Raw genomic sequence first — 16,477 nt, forward strand, 5'->3', positions numbered from 1 at the left:
GAAATTGCATGAAAACTTAACAACAATATTTGAACTTGTTACAAAATGTCTAGCCTGTGTATTTATGGGTAACAGTGTTGACATGTTATTCTTGACGCGCTCAGTCTTTCACTACAAAACACAAATAGAAAATGTCTGAAAGAGTAAAACCAGCTTACCTGCTTTTTCTCTATGATTTGACTATTAATTTTATGATTTGATTTTTTTTATTGTGAAAATCTTGTGGTTCAATGGATAAAACATTTCCCAGAAGTTTGACATTTTCAGAGAATTTTGTATATATATTTTTTAAAGAATACAGTGCTTTGAGTGTTTCAGCAGTGTTTCATCAAAATGCACACACAATCTTAGACGTACACAAAAGGCACTATTTGAGGAATGACCTTCTTCACAGACGTGTCAGATATGTAATCTGTGTGTGGAGAGTTGGCGAGCAAGATCTAGCTAACTGCTTACAACTGTGAAATGTGATGTTATGAGACTGAAGTGGGAACAGAGAACAGTGCGCTTTCTTCATTGTTGTTCACCAGATTCACGAGATGCCTGCTCATGGGCAGGCATGGGCTGTCTTCCTGTTGATAGTAAGAGTTCAGCTTTTACTGTATCCTATAATCATGGGGTTATTGTGACAACACAAGAAGAGAGACCTTTCATGACAACTTTAAGATGTTTGGTAAATATTTTTTATAATGTGTTAAGTATATCTCTGTTCTCCTAAGATTTCTACATGGTTCTCTTTTCATTCATAGTGTTTTTATCCACTCCTCCAGATCAATGTTTAAACCTGTATGCTGTGCCGTGTGTATAATGTCATGCTAGTCATCAATTACATGCCTCACTGTAACTGGGAAAGTACATGTGTGCAGCTGTCTACTGATACATAGTTAATTTAACTCTGCAAAATATTGGCATCTTTAGAGTGAGAGCGACCTTACTTTTTAACTCTATATTGTAATAATGTTTATTACATTATTACTTATTATTTGTACTACTTGTTATTATATTATTATTTTATATACTGTAAATATAATTGTTTGTTAATATATAGTGACATTATTTCTAAATATCTTGGCTAGCATTCATGTTGTGAGGATGGGTTTGTTGCTCACTGGTCTATAGCTTGGTTAAATCATTGACATGCTGGAGGTGTGTTCACCCCGCTACCATCTAGAATTGTGGTGACAGTACAGTTGTGTCGAAGCTTGGACACATGAGACTGATAAATAGATTCTATCTCCAGGCCATGAGACTGTTAAACAGTCACCACAGGCCGGCCTCCACCCAATTGATAATATGCATGTCAATCTCTCCTGGCGCAGGGTGGAGGAGAGCTTGATTGCATCACTGCTTGTCTTTGTGAGAGGTATTGACATGTTGAAATCACAGAGGTGCCTGTTTAAGCAACTACCGCACAGCTCAGACACCCATACCTACACCACAAGACATGCCACCAAAGGTCTCTTCACAGTCCAGAACAGTCTACAGGAAACACACAGTACTACATAGAGCCATGACTACATGGAACGCTATTCCACATCATGTAACTTAGTCAAGCAGTAAAATCAGAATTTATTTAAAAAAAACTAAAACTGCACCTTATGGAACAGCGTGGACTGTGAAGAGAGACACACACACAGCATTCGCAAACACATACACTCTACACACATACTCTACCATTCAAAAGTTTGGAGTCACTTAGAAATGTCCTTGTTTGTGAAAGAAAAGCTCATTTTTGTACCTTAAAATTTCATCAAATTGATCAGAAATACAGTGTAGACTATGTTAAAGTTGTAAATGACTATTGTAGCTGGAAATGGCAGGTATTTTTAAGGAATATCTACATAGGGGTACAGAGGCCCATTATCATCACTCCTGTGTTCTAATGGCACGTTGTGTTAGCTAATCCAAGTTTATCATTTTAAAAGGCTAATTTATTAGAAAACCATTTTGCAATTATGTTACCACAGCAGAAAACTGTTGTTCTGATTAAAGAAGCAATACAACTGGCCTTACTTAGACTAGTTGAGTATCTGGAGCATCAACATTTATGGGTTCGATTACAGGCTCAAAAGAGCTTTTTTCTGAAACTCATCAGTCTATTCTTGTTCTGAGAATTGAAGGCTATTCCATGGGAGAAATTGCCAAGAAACTGAAGATAAAATACAACGCAGTTTACTACTCCCTTCACAGAACAGCGCAAACTGTCTCTAACCAGAATAGAAACAGGAGTGGGAGGCTCCGCGGTGCACAACTGAGCTAGAGGACAAGTACATGAGTGTCTAGTTTGAGAAACAGACACCTCACAAGTCCCCAACTGGCAGCTTCATTAAATAGTACTGCAAAACACCAGTCTCAACGTTAACAGTGAAGAGGCGACTCCGGGATGCTGGCTTTCTAGGCAGAGTAAAGAAAAATCCATATCTCAGACTGGCTAATAAAAATAAAAATTAAGATGGGCAAAAGAACACAGACACTGGACAGAGGAACTCTGCCTAGAAGGCCAGCATCCCTGAGTCAACTCTTCAATGTTGACGTTGAGACTGGTGTTTTGCGGGTACTATTTAATGAAGCTGCCATTTGAGAACTTGTGAGGCGTCTGGATATGGAACTGGGCCGACATTCTGATTTTCTCGTAGAAATAAGCCGATCTCAATACAGTTTTCTGTTCCCAAAACTACAATCTGTTATGAACACAGTGCACTAAGTTTTGTGGACGTAACTTTTTGGCATTAAAATGAGTCCTATAAAAAATAAATGGCATTGTATACAAGGCGTGCAAGAGCGAATTTAATGATTGCACACGCACACTTTTTTTCCAGGTCGTTGTCGTAAATGAGAATGTATCCTGAATCAACTTACCTAATAAAAGGAAAGCAAATACCAAACAGAAACAGAGTGCACATACATTATTACACCTTGTTTACTAGTTTTGCCTGCCTATGGCAGTTGGATATGAAGACATGACGCACTTCCCTTATTCGACAGTAACGTGCACCCGTTTCCTGACCTGCTACAGTACAATGCATCCATCCCTCAACTTCCCCTCTCTGAATCAAGTCTGTGTATTCACAGAGGTAAGTACTGCTCTGTCTCTTTGCTTTACACTTTTTACATTTTTAATTGTAACCTTTATTTAACTAGGCAAGTCAGTTAAGAACAAATTCTTATTTGAAATGACGGCCTACACTGGCCAAACCCGGACGACGCTGGGCCAACTGTGTGTCGCCCTATGGGACTCCCATTCACGACCGGTTGTGATACAGCCTGGATTCTGTAGTGTCTGTAGTGACGCCTCTAACACTGAGATGCAGTGCCTTAGACCGCTGTGCCACTCGGGAGCCCTTAATACAAAGATACTTCAATTTGAACTGTTAATGTCCAAAATCTGAATTCGAGATTGATAAAGATTTAGCCTAAAATATGTCATTGTTCTTTGTTTCAATTCAGAGTACCTTGTCTCAGAAATAGGGATAATGTTCAGATATATTACATTCTATATTTGAAGTTAGAATGAAGGAATTCTGTTTAGATGCATACAGTACCTGTGCTATTTACTTTTGGCAAAGCTTGTGTTTTGGTTAAATAATATAAGGTTAGAGTGCCACTTCACTTGCACATGGAGGGGGATTTACTGTGCAAGAGCCAAGATGCACTGTTGGAATTTCATGCACTTTTGGAATTTCATATTTTGTACAACACTGGAAATGTGTTCTATAGTATATAGAAAGCGCCAGCAGACACAGTCACATTTGGTATGTGGTTATTAACACCCTCAATATGTTTGGGTGAAAGTGTATTTAGTCCTTGTGGTGTGTGCTAGTGTTGTAGTATTTTACAATGGGAAGTTCACTCCAGAGCCAAAAACACATTATTGTCACCACAAGAATAGAAAAATATCACACTCAATGCAAAAAACCCTGATTTTATAGACAATATTTTTATACTAACCCCTATAATACATGATACAGTTCATCATACACAATAGTTGTTGTTGCCTAAAGCCCTATTTGTACAGGACTAGTATTACAAGAGATTCTCAGTTATGTTATTTCCCAGAATTAATGTGTTTCCAGAGGACTATTAGCACAGGCTTAGTTTTTAACTGTCCCCTTTAATACTTTTTTCATTCAGAATTGACTTTTGGGTGGAAGGCTGTTCTCGACGTGATGATATTTCAACTTATCGATGGTATAGCCTAATATTGGCTTTCAATAAGAGAAAGTTTAAATAGTAATGCACTTCAATGAAGAAACAAACTGTATGCAGTCACATACATACATACATTACATACATACATACATACATACATACATACATACATACATACATACATACATACATACATACATACATACATACATACATACATTGCATTTTAGGCTTAATTTGCATGTTTGCAACTACTTATACATTTAGAGACTTTGGGTTATTTTGGTCCTTTAAAGGTGCAATATGCAGAAATCGCTCCACCATTTCCTGGTTGCTATAATTTGAAAGGTTTGCCTTATTTCAGTTTATGTGATAAAATAAGCAATAGATGGAGTAAAGAATCATTGTACCATCTAAACCACTGTGAAATATATTTTAATTACATAAAAATATTGTATTTTTAAAGGTTTGAAACTGGTATACAAAACTGAAAGTAAAAGACACAAAATTAAAATTAAGAACTGGAAGCATAAAAATAGAGCACATAGAATATAAACATTTAAACAATTTGCTGTAAATGTATATTTTCTTTTGTTTATCATACTGCCATCATCAAAATGTAATGACTTTTTACCACATTCAAATGGACATTCATCTATAATTTCAAAGCTTACTGCATGTAATCATACATAACTTAAAAAATCCCATTTCATAGAGAATGTTGAAACAAGACTATATGTAATAACTTGCTCTGAAGAGATCGTAATTGGGTCTAAATCAGAGTTTCAAAACTCTGTCCTGGGCCCCCCCTTGTGTGCACATTTTGGTTTTAGCCCTGGCATTATACAGCTGATTCAAATAATGAACTCATCATCAAGCTTTTATTATTTGAATCAGCTGCGTTGGGGGGGATGCACAGGACAGAGTTTGGGAAACCCTGGCCTAAATAAGCGTTTGGTGGACAACATTTATTGTTCTTCTCTTTGACTGCCATTTACAGAAAGTCAGACTCTTTCCGCATGCCCACACATTTTTCTCAGCTTCAGAAGCATCTGCATTCACCAATTTTGTTTGTGGTTATCCCTAGATATACAGTGCATTCTGAAATGTTCAGACCCCTTGACCTTTTCAACATTTTGTTACATTAGAGCATTGTTCTAAAATTGATTAAATAGTTTTTTTTACTCAATCTTCACACAATACACCATAATGACAAAGCAAAAACAGGTTTTAGAAATGTTTTCTAATACAGTTGAAGTCGGAAGTTTACATACACTTCGGTTGAAGTCAATAAAACTCATTTTTCAACCACTCCACACATTAGTTGTAAACAAACTATAGTTTTAGCAAGTTGGTTAGAACAGCTACTTTGTGCATGACACAAGTCATTTTTCCAAAATTGTTTATAGACAGATCATTTCACTTATAATTCACTGTATCACAATTCCAGTGGGTCAGACGTTTACAAACACTAAGTTGAGTGTGCCTTTAAACAGCTTGGAAAATTAGAGAAAATTATGTCATGGCATTAGAAGCTTCTGGTAGGCTAATTGACATCATTTGAGTCAATTGGAGGTGTACCTGTGAATGTATTTCAAGGCCTACCTTCAAACTCAGTGCCCCTTTGCTAGACATAATGGGAAAATCAAAAGATATCAACCAAGACCTCAGACAAAAAAGTTTAGACCTCCAAGTCTGGTTCATCCTTGGGAGCAATTTCCTAACGTCTGAAGGTACCAAGTTCATCTGTACAAACAATAGTACGCAAGTATAAACACCATGGGACCAGGCAGCCATCATCCTGCTCAGGAAAGAGACACGTTCTGTCTCCTAGAGATGAACGTACTTTGGTGTGAAAAGTGCAAATCAATCCCAGGACCTTGTGAAGATGCTGGGGGAAAAAGGTACAAAAGTATCTATATCCACAGTAAAACGAGTCCTATATCGACATAACCTGAAAGGCCGCTCAGCAAGGAAGAAGCCACTACTCCCGCCATAAAAAGCCAGACTATGGTTTGCAACTGCATATGGGACAAAGGTCATACTTTTTGGAGAAATGTCCTCTGGTCTGATGAAACAAAAATAGAACAGTTTGGCCATAAAGACCATCGTTATGTTTGGAGGAAAAAGGGTGAGGCTTGCAAGCTGAAGAACACCATCCCAACCGTGGAAGCACGGGGGTGGCAGCATCATGTTGTGGGGGTGTTTTGCTGCAGGAGGGACTGGTGCACTTCACAAAATAGATGGCATCACGAGGGAAGAAAATGATGTGGCTACATTGAAGCAACATCTCAAGACATCAGTCAGGAAGTAAAGCTTGGTCGCAAATGGTTCTTCCAAATGGACAATGACCCCAAGCATACTTCCAAAGCTGTGGCAAAATTAGTTAAGGACAACAAAGTGAAGGTATTGGAGTGGCCATCACAAAGCCCTGACCTAAATCATATAGAAATGTTGAGGGCAGAACTGAAAAAGTGTGGGCGAGCACGGAAGCCTACAAACCTGACTCAGTTACACCAGCTCTGTCAGGAGGAATGGGACAAAATTCACCCAACTAATTGTGGGAAGCTTTTGGAAGGCTACCCAAAACGTTTAACCAAAGTTAACCAATTTAAAGGCGATTCTACCAAGAACTAATTTAGTGTAACTTCTGACCCACTGGGAATGTGAGGTAAGAAATAAAAGCTGAAATAAATCACTCTACTATTATTCTGACATTTCATATTCTTAAAATAAAGTGGTGATCCTAACTGACCTAAGATAGGGAATTTTTACTAGGATTAAATGTCAGTACTTGTGAAAAACCGAGTTTAAATGTATTTGGCTAAGGTGTATGTAAACCTCTGACTTCAACTGTATATACACTACCGTTCAAAAGTCTGGGGTCACTTCTGACTATTGTAGCTGGACACGGCAGATTTTTGATGGAATATCTACATAGGCGTACAGAGGCCCTTTATCAGCAACCATCATTCCTGTGATCCAATGGCGCGTTGTGTTAGCTAATACAAGTTTATCATTTTAAAAGGCTAATTGATCATTAGAAAACCCTTTTGCAATTATGTTAGCACAACTGAAAACTGTTGTCCTTATTAAAGAAGGAATAAAATTACCCTATTAGGGTGTGGTGAAAAAAAAAATTGGTGAACTTTAATTCATTGGCACATTATTGTCTGCCAATTCTTGTTTTAAAAGAAAAGTTCAGATCCCACGTGACACTAGCTAGTACATTGGGCTACAGACAAGACAATTCTATCCTTTTACATAATCTAAATGTCTGTCTGATCATAGGTAGTCTGTGTGAAGTCATTGTCACCATGGCATGGAGTACCAACAGCACCAAACTGGACAACATCACATTGTCCCTGTTCCAGAACACGACAGCCAGCACTGCTATCTCCATCATCTACATCGTGGTCACCGTCATCAACCTGATAGGAAATGGCCTCTCCATGTGGCTTCTCCTCTTCCGTACCTCTCCCAAAACCCCCTCCATTATCTTCATGATAAACCTGACCCTGACTGACCTGGTCTTGGGCCTCGTCCTGCCCTTCCAGATCAAGTATCAGATGCAGGGGCATAATTGGAGCCTGGGCCCGGGCGTATGCAGGTATTCTTGTTTATTTTTTTTATCATCATTTATTTATCCTGATTAGTTTCATTGAGAGAAATGCCTTTTCCATGCCCTGAGCAAACAACTCTCTTTTGTCACAGATGAATAACGATTAAATATATTCTGATCTTTCATAGGCTCCTGACCCTGGTGTTCTTTGCCAACATGTACTGCTCAATTCTAACTATGACCGCCATCAGTGGAGACCGCTACCTGGGCATCTGTTGGCCCATGCTCTTCCGTGAGACCAGGGAAAGGAAGTCATTCGCTGTTATCGGCTGTTTGGCCATGTGGACAGTCGTCCTATCTGTCCTGTACCCATTAATGACAACCGACCTGACTTTCCACGTTCCAGAACTCGGGATCACCACCTGCTTTGACGTTCTGAAGAGGGACATGCTTCCATCGATGGAGGCCTGGGCTGCTTTCCTCCTTACCCTGTTTGTCATCCTTTTCTTCATCCCGTTCTGCATCACTGTATTCTGCTACGTCGGCATCATCCGCAAGCTGGCCCGAGTTTCCAAGACCAACCAGAAAGAGAAAGCTATCCGTCTTGCCGTCACCGTCCTAACGGTCTTCACACTTTGCTTTGCTCCCAACAACATCCTCCTCCTGGCTCACACCATCCGGAGGCTCTTCTACGGGGACTCCCTCTACATGGCCTACAAGCTGACTCTTTCCCTCAGTTGCCTCAACAGCTGCCTCGACCCCTTCATCTACTACTTTGCCTCTAGGGAGTTCCGTCAAAAGCTGAGGCAGATGCTAAGGCTGAGAACACTGAGCAGTCTGGACACAGGGAAGACAGACCCGCACCGAGAGAGCCTGTACTCTGCCCAGTATGTGTCTGGGGGACAGGGCGGAGAAAACGGCAGAGTTTCTGTTAAACAACACTGTTAAAAACTTTGTCTGTAAAGTGAAGAGAGAGGGCAGATGACAACCGAAATGACATGTCGCAATGTCTCGTGTTGGGACAAATGACATTTCACAATAATTTTACAGGATGGAATGTTTTTGTGTGCTGTATATAGATTAACAAACTAGGACAGATGGTGCTTCTGCATTTCCAAAGTTAGGGCTCTATTCAATCAGATCTACTTTTGCCGACATCCGCATAGCTGTTGTTTTGATGCTGTCAGAGGTGGAACTGATTTAGAGCTGACAAATCCACAAGTCGCTCCTGGCAGTAAACCTAAAGAGGACATTGCAAGTGATTTCGCATTAACATTGAAAGTGATTTTGCATTAACAGAAATCATTTGCAGCCTTGTTTACAAGTTTGAACACTGGAATGTGAGATGTAATCGACACCTGGTTTAAGATGATAGAATTTAGTTGAATGATTTTTCAATTCAACACTCGCTCTGAACTTCTAACGGAAGTTAGGGGCGGGTGTGGCTTTCCTGACAGTGATTGCAAGAGCCGCTGCTCACTAATTTGACAGCTCCAATGCAGTTCCACCTCCGACACTACCAAAACCTCGGCTTAATATGATTGAATCTTGGCCTTAGTTAAAAAGAAAACAGAAAAAAAGGGTTATTTATTTTGTGAAAGAATGTTGCAACTTGCATAAAGATAGGAATAAGATAGTGTGGCGAAGTGAGAGCAAGGCTCCTCTCACCACCAATGTGCTCTCTGCCTCCTGCCAATTCGGGCAAATTCATTACTTCATTATGTGAATTATGAAGTATACCCTTTGTTTGTTCAATGTTTATTGATTCCCCGCTAATTATATCACCAGTAATGCATTTTCTGTTAATCACCATAATTTCCCAGTAATTTAGACCGTTATGGTTTGGTTACATCGCTAATCTTTGTTCTTTCCTGAAATATATATGCATATGAATTTACCGTTCTAATTCTCAGAGGGGACACATTGTTTTCAGATCTCACAAACTATGCTACACTTGTCAGAAATACGTTTTGGGTTATTTAATTCGATGTAGGAGTTTCCAGTCATTTTCTCCAACGTCGTTAGTTTGGAACGCTCAAAGTTTGCATTTGTCTGGTTTCTTCGTCCTTTCTAATGTTGAGAGCACACACATCTGAGCATGGATAGAAATAGGCCTAGGGCTATATGGCCTCTGTGTTATGATTGAGGTCAAAACTGTGAGTTGAAAGAAAATTATGAAGTGGTCAATTTAGAAACTGTGATTAAATGTTATACTCAAGCCTTGATGGATATAGAAATGATCTTTGGAAGTGCATATGTATATTTTTGAAGTCCTGTGATTCAGATTAGTTTTGGTTTCTCAGCACGGCCGAAAGTACTTACCACCAGTCTAAACAGAGTGCCTGCTGTAATTTGCAAACCGATTTGGCAGTCAGACGCCCACTGGCGGGGTGGTCCCTAAAACACACCACGCAGTCAGCGAACGGCAGGCCATAATTCGGTGGATGTGTTTTCACCTTTAAGGGAAGGCTGTGTAGTCTTGCCCTACCTGTGTATGTTCAGACAGGTTAAGCCTTAAGATTCCTAGGTTATTTATTTTGGCTGTTGCCAGTGTATAATATATATTGAAAATCTAAACAACAATATCTAGAAAACAACTGGCTGTAACTAAACCACTCCTTAAAAAAAACTGATCTTGATCCAGATGATCTGAAAATTATAGGCCCATCTCAAACCTCCCGAGTGGTGCAGCGGTCTAAGGCACTGCATCTCAGTGCTTGAGGCATCACTACAGACACCCTGGTTCAATTCCAGGCTGTAGGACAACCGGCCATGATTGGGAGTCCCATAGGGCGGTGCACAATTGGCCCAGCGTCGTCCCGTCCAGGTTTGGCCTCTGTAGGCCGTCATTGTAAATAAGAATTTTTTCTTAACTGACTTTCCTAGTTAAATAAATTTTAAATAAATACAAAAAATAACAAATTTTCCTTTCAAAGATTCTAGTGAAAACTGTTGCTCACCTTCTTCCAACAGCGCCACCATGAGGCCAAACACAACCATACTCTACAGGTTAGCTATACTCACATCCCTGAGCATGTGTGCCAAATTCCATGACTCTACCAACAGATAGATATTGTGTTCCGCTTATAGCGCCACCATGTGGTTGATCTGAGTATGTTTGCATATGAGACTTGATAGTGTTTTGAAAATGTATATTAAGATTTGTTACAGTACGAGTAATCATGTCTGATTTACAGGGTTGGGTAGGTTACTTTCTAAATGTAATATGTTACAGTTACTAGTTACCTGCCCAAAAATTGTAATCAGTCACATAACATTTGGATTACCCAAACTCCGTAACGGAATCAGATGACAGCCCGCTTGGAGTTTGCCAAAAGGCATCTGAAGGACTCAGACCATGAGAAACAAGATTCTTTGATCTGATGAAACCAAGATTGAACTATTTTGCCTGAATGCCAAATGTCATGTCTGGAGGAAACTTGGCACCATTCCTATGGTGAGGCATGGGGGGGGGAAGTAGATCATGCTGTGGGGATGTTTTTCAACGGCAGGTACTGGGAGTCTAGTCAGGATTGAAGGAAAGATGAACAGAGAAAAGTACAGAGAGATACTTGATGAAAACCTGCTCCAGAGTTCTCAGGACCTCAGACTGGGGCGAAGGTTCACCTTCCAACAGGACAACGACCCTAAACACACAGACAAGACAACTCCAGCGTAGCTTTGGGACAATTCTCTGAATGTTGTTGAGTGGCCCAGCAGAGCCCGGAATTGAACTCTGGAGAGACCTGAAAATAGCTGTGCAGCAATGCTTCCCATCCAACCTTAGAGCTTGAGAGGATCTGCAGAGAAAAATGGGAGAAACTCCCCAAATACAGGTGTGCCAAGCTTGCAGCATCATACCCAAGAAGACTCAAGGATGCAATCACTGCTAGGTGCTTCAACAAAGTACTGAGTAAAGGGTATGAAAAATTATGTAAATATGATATCAGTTTTTTTTTGTACATTTTCAAAAATGTCTAATCCTGCTTTTGCTTTGTCATTTTGAGGTATTATGTGGCCAATTAGTGCCAATTAGTGGGAGAATCCAACCAACCTGAACACACTTAACAGGATAGAGGGATAAGGGATAGAGTTTTGTTGATGCTGAGAACGGAAGGTATACGTTTTTAAATTATATTATTAAAATTATTAAATTAACATTATTAAAATGTTCTCTGAACGTTACAAGTTTTCTTGTGGTTTTCTTAATATTTTGAGAAAATATAATTTATTCTACAGGTTAATGTTTTCTCATGGTTCTATTTAAAACCATGTTCTCAAATTGTTTCGAGAGCGTTAAGAAAACTTTACATCGTGTTCCAGTTACTGCCAGCATCCAGCAACTTTGCACAGCCATTGAAGAGAAGTGGGACAACATTCCATAGGCCACAATCAACAGCCTGATCAACTATGCGAAGAAGTCGCGCTGTATGAGGCAAATGGTTGTCACACCAGATACTGACTGGTTTTCTGATTCACGCCCCTACCTTTTTTAAAAGATATCTGTGACCAACAGATGTATATCTGTTTTTCTAGTCATATGAAATCCATAAATTAAGACATTATTCATTTCAATTGACTGATTTCCTAAGATTAACTGTGACAGTAAAATCTTTGAAATTGTTGCATGTTGCATCTATATTTTTTCAACTGAAATAAATGATAATGATGATAATCAAAAACCCATCCATAAGACTAGAGAAAATACCACCACTCAGCACTGCCCTCTTATGGCATTTTATGTTAGTGTTTCTTTTATTTTGGCAGTTACCTGTAGCCAGTGGGGATTTTAGCGTGCACATTTTGGTGGGGCAAACTCAAACATATTTTTTAGGATGCATTCCAGCAAAGCCACAACACTAAACAACACATTAATTCCACTATAACGGTGACCACAAACTGTCAGGGCCTACATAAAGCTGTCCCAACAGCAGATATTTATTTTCAGTAGCATGGAGTGAATCCTTACCACCGCTACACCTGGCTATCAGCATAGCCTTGTCTGGCAGCAAAACAGTTCAATTCAGCCTCTTTTACTGGCTTTTAAAAAACATTGCTTATATGGCTGACTTGCTTAAACAAATGTGTTTTCTACTTACAATTGAGATTTACAAACTATGGCACAGGGGAACGATAAGAGGAACGATAAGAGTACGTTAAGAGGCAATCTGTAATTTTGATTAAGACATTAATGAGCGAGCTAGGACGGACATAGTCAATATAACTATTTGTTAGGCAAGTATTCAGACCCCTTGACTTTTCCACATTTTGTGACGTTACCACTGAGATCTGTATGGGATGAATGTAAGACATGTTTGAGATAGAGCATCTAATTGTTCGTATCACATTGAAATCTTTAAGTACTACTCTCATTTATCTAGTAGCTGAGACTGAGAAAAGAGACACGTGTGAGAGAGTTCAGAGAACTCATACAGTGATCACTGTGAGACAGATCCATGTCTACTTCTCAGGACTGACAATTGAGATGTATGAGAAAATGCACAGCATCTCACTTTAGTATTGACTAGTGCTCTTTTTGTCTAGGAGATGGACAGAGGTTATAAAGGAGCTCTCATCTTGGATTAGCTTTCCTATGGGATGTGACCAATAACATTTGATTTGATACACTACCATTCAAAAGTTTGGGGTCACTTTGAAAGCACATGTTTTGTCCATTCAAATAACATCAAATTGATCAGAAATACAGTGTAAGCATTGTAAATGTTGTAAATGACTATTGTAGCTGGAAACGGCAGATTTTTTTTATGGAATATCTACAAAGGCGTACAGAGGCCCATTATCAGCAACCATCACTCCTGTGTTCCAATGGCACGTTGTGTTAGCTAATCCAAGTTTATAATTTTAAAAGGCTAATTGATCATTAGAAAACCCTTTTGCTATTGTGTTAAAGAAGCAATAAAACTGTCCTTCTTTAGACTAGTTGAGTATCTGGAGCGTCAGCATTTGTGGATTCGATTACAGGCTCAAAGAACTTTCTTCTGAAACTCATCAGTCTATACTTGTTCTGAGAAATGAAGGCTATTCCATGCTGGAAATTGCCAAGATACTGAAAATCTGGTACAACGCTGTGTACTACGCCCTTCACAGAACAGCGCAACCTGGCTCTAAGCACAATAGAATAAGGAGTGGAAGGCCACGATGCACAACTGAGCAAGAGGACAAGTACATTAGTGTCTAGTTTGAGAAACAGACGACTCACAAGTCCTCAACTGGCAGCTTCATTAAATAGTACCCGCAAACACCAGTCTCAACGTCAACAGTGAAGAGGCAACTCCGGGATGCTGGCCTTCTAGGCAGAGTTGCAAAGAAAAAGCCATGTGTCAGACTGGCCAATAAAAATAAAAGATTAAGATGGGCAAAAGAACAGAAACACTGGACAGAGGAACTCTGCCTAGAAGGCCAGCATCCCGGAGTCCCCTCTTCACTGTTGACATTGAGACTGGTGTTTTGCTTGAGTGAAATTTCACCTTACAGTGAAATGCTTACTTACAAGCTCTTAACCAATAATGCGGTTAAGAAAAATTCCCCCCAAAAATAAATAAATTTAACCAATATTTAAAGAGCACCAGTAAAATAAAAATAGTGAGGCTATATACAGGGGGTATCGGCACAGAGTCAATGTGCTGGGGCAACGGTTAGTCGAGTTAAGGCTGTAACATAAAATGTGGAAAATGTCAAGGGGTCTGAATACTTTCGGAATGAACTGTACATGCATACACACAGTGTTATTAACTGGGTGGTTTGATCCCTGAATGGTGATTGGCTGAAAGCTGTGCTATATCAGACCATATACCATGGGTATTTTTGTATACTGTTCTAATTACATTGGTCACCTGTTTATAATAGCAATAATAGCAACCCTAAGGGGTTTGTGGTATATGGCAAATATACCATGGCTATTGGCTGTATCCAGGCACTCTGTGTTGCGTCATGCTTAAGAACAGCCCTTAGCCGTGGTATATTGGCCATATACCACACCTCATCGGGCCTTATTGCTTAAGTAGTGCACTAAGGTGCAATACACATGAAGGCCAGTAGATGGGGAACTAGTCCCACTAATGACTGTGGGATCACTGGGGTGACCCTCTGTGAAATGAGGAATGGCTTTCACCTGTGACAAAATATGTCAGGGTCAGACTTGGCCATTGTATGTGAATGGGCTCATGTTCTGTTGAAAACAGATGTGGGCAGTAGTCCCACGCTTTTATATAGTTGTTTGTTTCATTGATATTTGTGCCTCCAAACACTGGTACATTATTCTCAAGAACTGGGGGATTCACTATCTGGTGTTGGATATCTTGTCTATTATAGTTTACAGTGCTTTTCACAACAAGAAACAAATAAAATGTTGAATTTCTATCATTTTTTTACCTTTATGGCATATTTTCACTCGTGTCTCAACGTTTTTGTTGTTGTTGACATTATAGTTATTGTAGCTAACAGTTTGCTGAATCCATAGACATAAAATTCTTGATGTTGCCTATTACAGAAATGTCTGTAGAAGCCAAAATGTCAAGGTAGTGAAAAAAAAGCCTGTGTGATCCACAATCACACAAAATAAATCAAGCTCATCGGGACGTCAAGTGAATGATTTCCATACCATAAATACAGTATGGCCAGGTCTCTCTGGTCTATGTAGAGGTCATGGTCTGCATCAAGCTCCCAGAACTTGTAGTAGATGACATAGAAATACGAGAAGAACTCAGCTGGTTCACATACTCTTCCTGCTGCTGCTCTAGCAGGGACACATTCTGTTGGACTAATCAATTCAACAACCAACCAGCCAGCCAACCAACCAGCCAAACAATCAATTAACCAATCAATTAATAGTGACTTATTTAGCACTTTTCACTATACAATGACGAGGAAAACCTCCCTTGATGGGAAGAAACCATGGGAGGAACCAGACTCCAAACAGCCCCTCCTCATCTGACAAATTATCCATTCCACCTCAGAACTTCCTTCCTACCTGGAGAAATCTGTTTTTCCTGAGCTCCGAACAGCTGATTCTGCCTGTCCATGACCTGTTGACATTGTAGAATATCCTCTGGACAACCTGCAAGGTACACAACACAATGATTTAACAACAGACAGCCTGCGTACACAACAGACAGCATTAATAGCCTCCATTATACTCAAAAGTCCACTTCAACTCATCCTCACACACCCAAAAAATAAAGATTATGTGACACCAATGCTTCAGAGTCACTCACACAATCCAATTAAGACGGAACACATTTTACATGATATTTAAAACTTGTTGAGGATAGGGGGCAGTATTTTCACTTTGGATGAATTGCGTGCCCATAGTGAACTGCATCAAAACTCTGTCCTAGATTGCTAATATATGCATATTATTACTACTATTGGATAGAAAACACTCTGAAGTTTCTAAAACTGTTTGAATTATGTATGTGAGTATAACAGAACTCATAGGGCAGGCAATCTTCCAAACAAGAAGTGAAATTCTGAAAGTTGGGGCAACTTTGACGTCATTTCCCCCTCCTTTACACAATAAGATATTGGATCTGGAAGCACTTCCTACGCCTTCCACTAGATGTCCTCATTCAGTAGAAAGTGTAATGGAGCATTTGCTGTGAACTTTGACCTAATGGGAGGGAAAATAGTCAGTGTCCCGACAGAATGACATTTTCCTGTGGCGTATTTCTCTGTGGGTGCTACGGCTGTTCCATTCGGCTCCAGATGAAAACGTATGATCCGGTTGGAACGTTATTGGATATATAT

The 16,477-nt window shown here is 39.6% G+C and overlaps 1 protein-coding gene across 1 annotated transcript; it reads left to right on the plus strand.

Annotated features, from left to right (window-relative positions):
- Window positions 1-2,998: 2,998 nt before the first annotated feature.
- On the plus strand, window positions 2,999-11,899 carry LOC135519917 (P2Y purinoceptor 8-like). Its single transcript, XM_064945132.1, has 3 exons — window positions 2,999-3,074; window positions 7,441-7,759; window positions 7,900-11,899. Exons 2-3 carry the CDS (start codon window positions 7,467-7,469, stop codon window positions 8,657-8,659), a joined length of 1,053 nt encoding a protein of 350 aa, XP_064801204.1. The 5' UTR covers window positions 2,999-3,074; window positions 7,441-7,466; the 3' UTR covers window positions 8,660-11,899.
- Window positions 11,900-16,477: the final 4,578 nt, after the last annotated feature.

Source organism: Oncorhynchus masou, chromosome 29, assembly GCF_036934945.1.
Source record: "Oncorhynchus masou masou isolate Uvic2021 chromosome 29, UVic_Omas_1.1, whole genome shotgun sequence".
Classification (NCBI taxonomy): domain Eukaryota; kingdom Metazoa; phylum Chordata; class Actinopteri; order Salmoniformes; family Salmonidae; genus Oncorhynchus; species Oncorhynchus masou.

Bases quoted from the DNA above. Each gene is read 5' to 3' on its own strand.
- LOC135519917 (XM_064945132.1), top strand. From the start codon at position 7,467: ATGGCATGGAGTACCAACAGCACCAAACTGGACAACATCACATTGTCC. The intron at 7,760-7,899 runs GTATTCTTGTTT...GATCTTTCATAG, and splicing joins CTGGGCCCGGGCGTATGCAG to GCTCCTGACCCTGGTGTTCT.